This window comes from Engraulis encrasicolus, chromosome 13, assembly GCF_034702125.1.
Source record: "Engraulis encrasicolus isolate BLACKSEA-1 chromosome 13, IST_EnEncr_1.0, whole genome shotgun sequence".
Classification (NCBI taxonomy): Eukaryota; Metazoa; Chordata; class Actinopteri; order Clupeiformes; family Engraulidae; genus Engraulis; species Engraulis encrasicolus.
Window position 1 is genome coordinate 36930496 of NC_085869.1, and position 7500 is coordinate 36937995.

The window sequence follows — 7500 nt, forward strand, 5'->3', positions numbered from 1 at the left end:
TAGGGCGGTCCACGGCTGAAGTAAAAGGAAAATTAGATTCCTTAGTCTAGAGTTCTTTTTGAAGCTGGAGAGCACACCTTTGGTGAAGGCACGCCCTAGAATGTTGATTGACCAATCAAAGCGCAAAATGAGGTCTGACAGTTTTTGACTGACAGCGCTCAGTTGAATTGTAATGCAGACAGTCCTCTTGTGTTTTCGGTCTCGGCAAGATATTACCCTTATATTATTTATCATAATATGGTTGGAAATTGTGTCGGAGGCATTTGTAACACAGATTCAAGTTTCCCCCGAGTTAACTACTGCCACGATTGACTTACAGTTCAGTCACCACATAAACCACAGCGATATCAGAGGATAGAATGTTTATCTGTCCAACCTAGCAACTGTAAACCAAGGGGAGGGGATTGTTGTTTGCAAAATAGTTCAGAATTGCATTTACTATTGCATGTTGGTGGTGTTAGTTGTGTGCTGTTGTGAACTCACTGGTGACTGGATGTGTGTAGGTATGAATGGGCTTTCTTTAGTATTAGGGTCACTGGTGGTGACTACTTACTAGTGACTACCGTCTCCACAAGTGGTGGGCTCTCTCCGTCCTGTCCCAGGGCGTAGACGCTCAGCACGTACTCACTGGTGGGCATGAGGCCAGAGAACGTCAACTCCGTCTGGTCTGCAGAGGTGGAGGAGGAACCAGAGACGTTACACACATGAGCAATTTAGAAAATATGACATTTCATGAAAACATATTTTAGAAATCGTAACACTTCATAAAGATTGAAGATTTTTGATTGAACATGAACCAGAAACATTACATGTGAATACTAAACACACAGTGATAACATTTTAGAAATCATTTATTGTACCAATACAGGTATGTGTGACAATCAAGTAATCATCTTTTTTTAAAATCTACTAGATTAAGACTAGCAAAGCAAAAAGGGCTGAATAAACTCGCTGTACATATTTACAGCAACAAAAATATATTTCATTGCACATTGTTCTATTGATTTGCTTTCCATACTGCCCTACAATTTCAGAACGCAGTATAATTCAAAATGCCAAACTGAGAAAAAAGGCTTTAAAGTTTCCTTTCTGTCCACGCGACTGTGTTGGAGGTAAAGTGGTGATGACACTTCCATATAATACTTTTTTATGGTGAAAATTTATGCACACAAGAAAAAAGCAAAAAAAACAACATTCTCATTACTTTTTAGCTGAAAAATCATTATACTGCGCTCTGTTGTGGTATTACTGTCTACACCAAAACCACGGTGTCAATGGAGAAGTGCAGTATAATTCGCATTATACTGCGTTCTTGGCTAGTACCACGTAACCTCCTAAAACCAAAAAGCGCAGTATAATCAGTTTTTTGCGTTTTTTTCCGAAACGGGACCAAGTTGGGCCAAAACATTTTAACACAAGAAAAAGAAGGTATTTTAAAGCCAATTTCCGGTCTAAACCCATTTTCGACCATTTTCAAGATACTGCGTTCTGATATTGTAGGGCAGCATTCTAATCCATTCCATTCTATTCTGCTATCATGCTACTTCTTTCTATTATCAATGGACAACACTACAAGCACTAAGCTTATACTGTATATACTGTAGTCTTGGATGCATCAGTCTACACATTGCAGCTTTCCTGTCTACATAACATTCGTTCCTCAACTGAGGCACCAACATCTTGTCATTCATGGCTGAGATGCCGGGTAGTGCTGCTGGTGTTTTAAATAGCAGGGTGCCTGACCATGTGTAACCCTGTGAAGCAGTGCTAAGGGCGTGGTGTAGTGTGGTGAAGCAAAGGCAGTATGGTCAGAGATTCTTTAAGTATAGAGATATGCCAATATAATAGGTTTCTATGGGCACCTAAAGTTACCAGGTTCCGGTCTGCCTAAAGGGGCGTGTCATAATGCTCCTAGCATTGAATAGAACAGTCCTCAGGTCTGCCTAGGTCTGCCTAAAGGGGGATTTCCCCCCCAATAATAGAACCAGGAAACAATGGGCCAATGGAACCTCTCTCTCTCTACTCTCTCTGGTATGGTTGACCGTGTAGTCCTCCTGTAACTGTGTAGCCCTGCTCAGCCCTGTGCATCCCTGTGCAGCTCTGTGCAACCTTTGTGCAGTGTTGTGCATCTATGGTTGCCAACTGTCTCTGTGAAAAATTCACGACAGACTTCATTGTTGTGAGGGGTCTGGGGGTTCTCCCCCACAAAATGTTGTAATATTCTTAGATGTCATTTCCTGCATCTTAACCGAATTGTGTCCCGTCTCAGCTCAATACGGAACCGTACTTGTGTTTTCAAAATACGGGGCGATTCCGTATTTTAAGGGACAGTTGGCAACCCTAATATGTGCATCCTAGCTCCCCACCCAGTGCAGCCCAGTGCAGCCCGGTGTAGCCATGCTAAGGGCGAGGTCTCTGTGGTAGGGTGGAGCAGAGGCAGTATGGCTGACTCCACGCCTAGTAAACATTCTGCCTGGTATGGGTTTCATCAGTGGTGTAGTCTAGTTTTTTGAAGTGGGTATACCGTATATTTGCCCTATTCTAAATAATGGATCAATCAATTTTAAGTGGGTATACTGAAATCCCAGAAATGTAGAAGTGGGTATACTCCGTATACCTGCGTTCTACGTAGACTACACCACTGGGTTTCATTCCCCAAACACTGTGAGTCGCTCTCAACTTTTGGATCAAAACACATTCGTAATTTCCTGTGACCTTTCTTACTTCAAGGGTATCTTAATGTCGACATAATGTCAATGAAAAACACAAAACAACCCATTGTGTGGAAATGTTTTACAAGAGTTGAACTTTCGCACAACACACATTTTGAAACCATGTTTTCATTTTATTCATACATTAAAATTGGCAATAAATACATCTGTGTTTGCAGTCGAAGCATCATATGAAATCTAACTAAGGTCTACTAACCTGGAGCTAATCTCTCTGTCTCTGTGTGGGATCTGACCCTGGCCCTGTGTGTGTGTGTGTGTGTGTGTGTGTGTGTGTGTGTGTGTGTGTGTGTGTGTGTGTGTGTGTGTGTGTGTGTGTGTGTGTGTGTGTGTGTGTGTGTGTGTGTGACTGAGTGTGTGACTGAGTGTGTGACTGAGTGTGTGACTGAGTGTGTGAGTGAGTGTGTGTGTGTGCGTGTGTGAGTATGTGTGTGACTGAGTGTGTGAGTGTCTGAGTGTGTGTGTGTACTAACCTGGGGCAACTGTCTCTGTGAATGAGTTGCCCTGGCCGTTTCGGGGCACGCCAGTGACGCGGTACCCAGTGACGGGGCCCACAGCTGGGGTCCAGCGCACAGTGATGGTGCTATCCTTCACATCAGTCACCTCCATCTCAAGAGGAGACTCAATGTCTACAGAGAGAGAGAGAGAGAGAGAGAGAGAGAGAGAGAGAGAGAGAGAGAGAGAGAGAGAGAGAGAGAGAGAGAGAGAGAGAGAGAGAGAGAGAGAGAGAGAGAGAGAGAGAGAGAGAGACAGAGAATCAATCATTACTGATCATTACTTACTAACCTACACAGGAACTGCACCTCCTCCTCCACCATAACTTATGTAAAAGAGAAAAACAGCAGCACTGCACTTGTCTGTCAACACCTCAAGATTGCATATGACTTGCCAGGTAAATGAGGTGACGTGACGTAGCTGAACACCTGCCATGGCATTATGAAAACACAGACTGCATTGTGTGGCCCCATACCTGTTCATTATTGAGCCATTAGCTTTATTGCCTTTTTCAATGTTATGATTGTCCCCTAAAAGACACGACATATCACCTGTAACGTCATTTTCACTGGGTAAAGCGTCATTTACAGTGCTACACTGACAGAAGAGGCAAAATGATAGGATCACTTTTGTGCCTCAGCGTTCTTTGGTAAGACAGCTGTGTGTCTTGGCTTTGTTGTGTAACATTACAGATAGGTGATGTGATTCATCTAAATGCAGGTCATGTCATGTCTCACCTATCTTAGATAAGCAAGTAGAAAGGTGTGTGTGTCTGTGTGTGTGTCTGTGTGTCTGTGTGTGTGTGTCTGTGTGTCTGTGTGTGTGCCTGTGTGTGTGTGTGTGTGTGCCTGTGTGTGTGTGTGTGTGTGTGTGTGTGTGTCTGTCTGTCTGTCTGTGTGTGCGTCTGTGTGCGTCTGTGTGTGTGTCTGTGTGTGTGTCTGTGTGTGTGTCCGTGTGTGTGTCCGTGTGTGTGTCCGTGTGTGTGTGGTGTGTCTCACCTGTCTTGTGGTTGACGGAGATGGGGGTACTGGAGGCAGGACTGTCCCCTCTGCCTGTGACAGCGTACACGGTGACGGTGTAGTCGGTGCCAGGCTTCAGGTCCGTGATGGTGGCAGTGGACTGGGTACCCGGGACAGTGAACTCCTTAGGGAGGCTCTCACCACCTGAAGGGAAATGGGGGGTGGGGGGCAGAGGCTTTAGAATAGTGATTCTTAACCTTTTTTCTCACCTGTGCCCAAGACAAGCCGCACACCACCAACCCAAACTTTTACACGTGTATTCACACTAAAAAGTGATTAATTACAACGATTCCTACACAACTTTTAATGGAGACCAAAACACGTTTTAATTTGGTTTTGATTTGGCCCATTTGTAATGTTCCCAAGCAGAATTTTGGTCACAACCTCAACACAAGCAAAATTCCTCACACCCCCTGCAATCTCAGGCGCACCCCCAGGAGGTGCCCGCACCCCAGGTTAAGAACCACTGCTTTAGAGGACCCATCACAGGGAAATGACATGTCTGAGTTACTCCAGTTACTCTTCTTTACTACAACATTACACTTCTTTCCATAAACATCCTACTGACCTGTCTCCCCGTGTGTGATCCTGTAGTAGCGCACGGTGACGGAGTTGGGGGCGTCCCAGCGGATGGTGATGCTGGAGGGGGACGAGGAGGTCACCTCAAGGTCAGTGGGGGCGTCTGAGACTGGAGTTGGGGGAGAGAGACAAACATATGGACAGGATTTAAACTGTGCATATTTGTGTGTATATATAAAAAAAAACATATACAGTTATATGGGGATATCCGAGACTGGGGTATGAAGAGATAGAAAGAGAAGAAGAGAGAGAAAGAAAACATGTACAGGCTTTTATCTGGTAGGTACATAACCGAAGAAGAAGACCATTTTGTAAGTAACCAAGCAGCTTGAGTATGAAGACCCCAGGTCAACAAGCCAGTATCTTTCTAATGAATAAATGTACAATGAACTGAAATCTGTTGTCAACTAGAAAATGGAAAACCTGCCTCTTCAGATCGTAATGAACTAATCAAACCCCCTGCTGGTAGAGTGAAATATAACAACCAAAGATAATAAGATATTTCACACCCCTGGGAGAAACTCTATGTTGTTGTTGATGTTGACACTACATTACAGCAAATAATAATTTACCAGACGTTTTGAAATATACCCCACCTCCTCCCTCTCTAACTAGAGACAATCAACCAATCACATTGTCCTATTTTTGGTTGCTGCCCCATGAATGGCTGTCTCTCCAAAATAATCAATCAGATGTTACCAGATGTCAGAATCAGATCTGCCCTACAAAGGTAAAGTGCAGTTAGTGCATATTTAATCAAATTTGAGTTTAGACTGAAAATGGTCCTCATTAACATTTCCTTTATCTTGTAACAAAGCCATATGATTCGAATGTGTCCCTGTTTAGGGATATCCCTATGTCAAATTTGCAGTAACTACAATATCCAACCTAATACCAAGGCTTTGAAGGTCTTTTTCTCAGTTTCAGTTAGGCACAGTCAGGCGTAGCTACTGCAGTTTGCCTTTGTAGGGCAGAGATATTCTCCAAAATAACCATCTAATCTAATGTTATACACACCCTGCCTCCCCCTCCATCCCAAAACCAAAAACCCCAAAATCAACCAATCAGATTGCCGTACTGGTGGCCTGTTGTCCTGTGAGTGGCTCGCTCTCCTGGTGGGCGTTGACGGCGTAGACGCTGATGGTGTACTGCGTCTCGGGGCTGAGGCCCGTCAGGGTGAAGTGGCTGCGGGAGGGGGGCAGCCTCTCGTCCTTGGCCCGGCCCCCACGCACCATCTGGGAGCGCAGGCGGTAGCCCGTGATGGCCGCCCGCGGGGCCTGCCAGTGCACCGTGAAGGAGGAGGTGGACACCTCAGAGAAACGCAGACCCGTAGGGGAGTCCAGCACTGTGTGTGTGTGTGGGGGGGGGGCAGACAGACAGACAGACAGACAGAGGCAGAAAGAGAGGCAGAGACAGAAAGAGAGGCAGAGACAGAAAGAGAGAGAGAAGGAGGAGAGGGGTACAAAAGAAAAAAAAGAGACAAGGATGTGTGTGTGTGGGGGGGGGGGGGTAGAGGCAGGAAAAGAGAGAGGAGGATGGGTGTGGACGGGGATGAAGGAGAGATATAAAGGCAGAAGAAGGAGAAGTGGAGTGGAGGCAGTGGGGGAGGGGGGGTACAGAGTAAGAAAGAGAAGAATGGGTGGAGGCAGGGGGGGTCGGAGATAGACAAAATATGAAGTGAAGGGATGAGCGGACAGGAGATAAGTCACACGGGTGGATAGAGAGAGAGAGAGAGAGAGAGAGAGAGAGAGAGAGAGAGAGAGAGAGAGAGAGAGAGAGAGAGAGAGAGAGAGAGAGAGAGAGGCCATCATATAGATAGACAGAAATAGAAGAAGAGAAGATGAGCGGTAATAGGAGATGCAGGCACGGACAGACAGACAGACAGAAAGTGAAACAGAAAGAGAGAGAGGATGACAGACAGAAACAGATGGACAAAAGGAAGTGTCTAGTTATTTCCATGAATGCTTTTACACAGTACATCATCAATCACAGATGGACTGTCACAAACGGTCTGAAACGAATTGAAATGTACTGGGTCAAAATGACAATGCAGAGTGTGAAACTGTGATCTTGTGTGGGACTCACATGTCTTCTGGGTGCCGACGAGAGGAGAGCTCTGACGATTCTCGTACACACAAATCACACTCACGAGGTACTCGGTATTGGGCAGCAGATCTGCAACACAGAGACAGGCACGATCAGTGTGTGTGTGTGTGTGTGTGTGTGTGTGTGTGTGTGTGTGTGTGTGTGTGTGTGTGTGTGTGTGTGTGTGTGTGTGTGTGTGTGTGTGTGTGTGTGCTTGTGTGTGTGTGCACGTGTGTGTGTGCCCCTGTGTGAGGGTGCGCATGTGTGCACAGGTGTGTGCATGTGCATGTGTATCCACTCACATGCAAAACAACACAGAAGAGAAGCATGCTTTTGAGTGTGTGTGTGTGTGTGTGTGTGTGTGTGTGTGTGTGTGTGTGTGTGTGTGTGTGTGTGTGTGTGTGTGTGTGTGTGTGTGTGTGTGTGTGTGTGTGTGTGTGTGTGTGTGTGTGTGTGTGTGTGTGTGTGTGTGTGCCCCTGTGTGAGTGTGTGCATGTGTGCACAGGTGTGTGCATGTGCATGTGTATCCACTCACATGCAAAACAACAAAGAGAAGCATGCTTTTGAGTGTGTGTGTCTGTGTGTGTGTGTGT

The 7500-nt window shown here is 45.6% G+C and overlaps 1 protein-coding gene across 1 annotated transcript in view; it reads right to left on the reverse strand.

Moving 5' to 3' along the window:
- Positions 1-7500, reverse strand: part of fn1a (fibronectin 1a) — an 81609-nt gene that overhangs the window by 14751 nt on the left and 59358 nt on the right. Inside the window, exons 27-33 of the mRNA XM_063213853.1 lie at positions 6908-6997; positions 5901-6167; positions 4812-4931; positions 4223-4387; positions 3203-3358; positions 554-667; positions 1-15 (exon numbers count right to left, since the gene is read on the reverse strand). The exon at positions 1-15 is cut by the window's left edge and continues 255 nt beyond it. Coding sequence (XP_063069923.1) covers positions 1-15; positions 554-667; positions 3203-3358; positions 4223-4387; positions 4812-4931; positions 5901-6167; positions 6908-6997 — 927 coding nt within the window. The remainder of the gene's footprint in view (positions 16-553; positions 668-3202; positions 3359-4222; positions 4388-4811; positions 4932-5900; positions 6168-6907; positions 6998-7500) is intronic.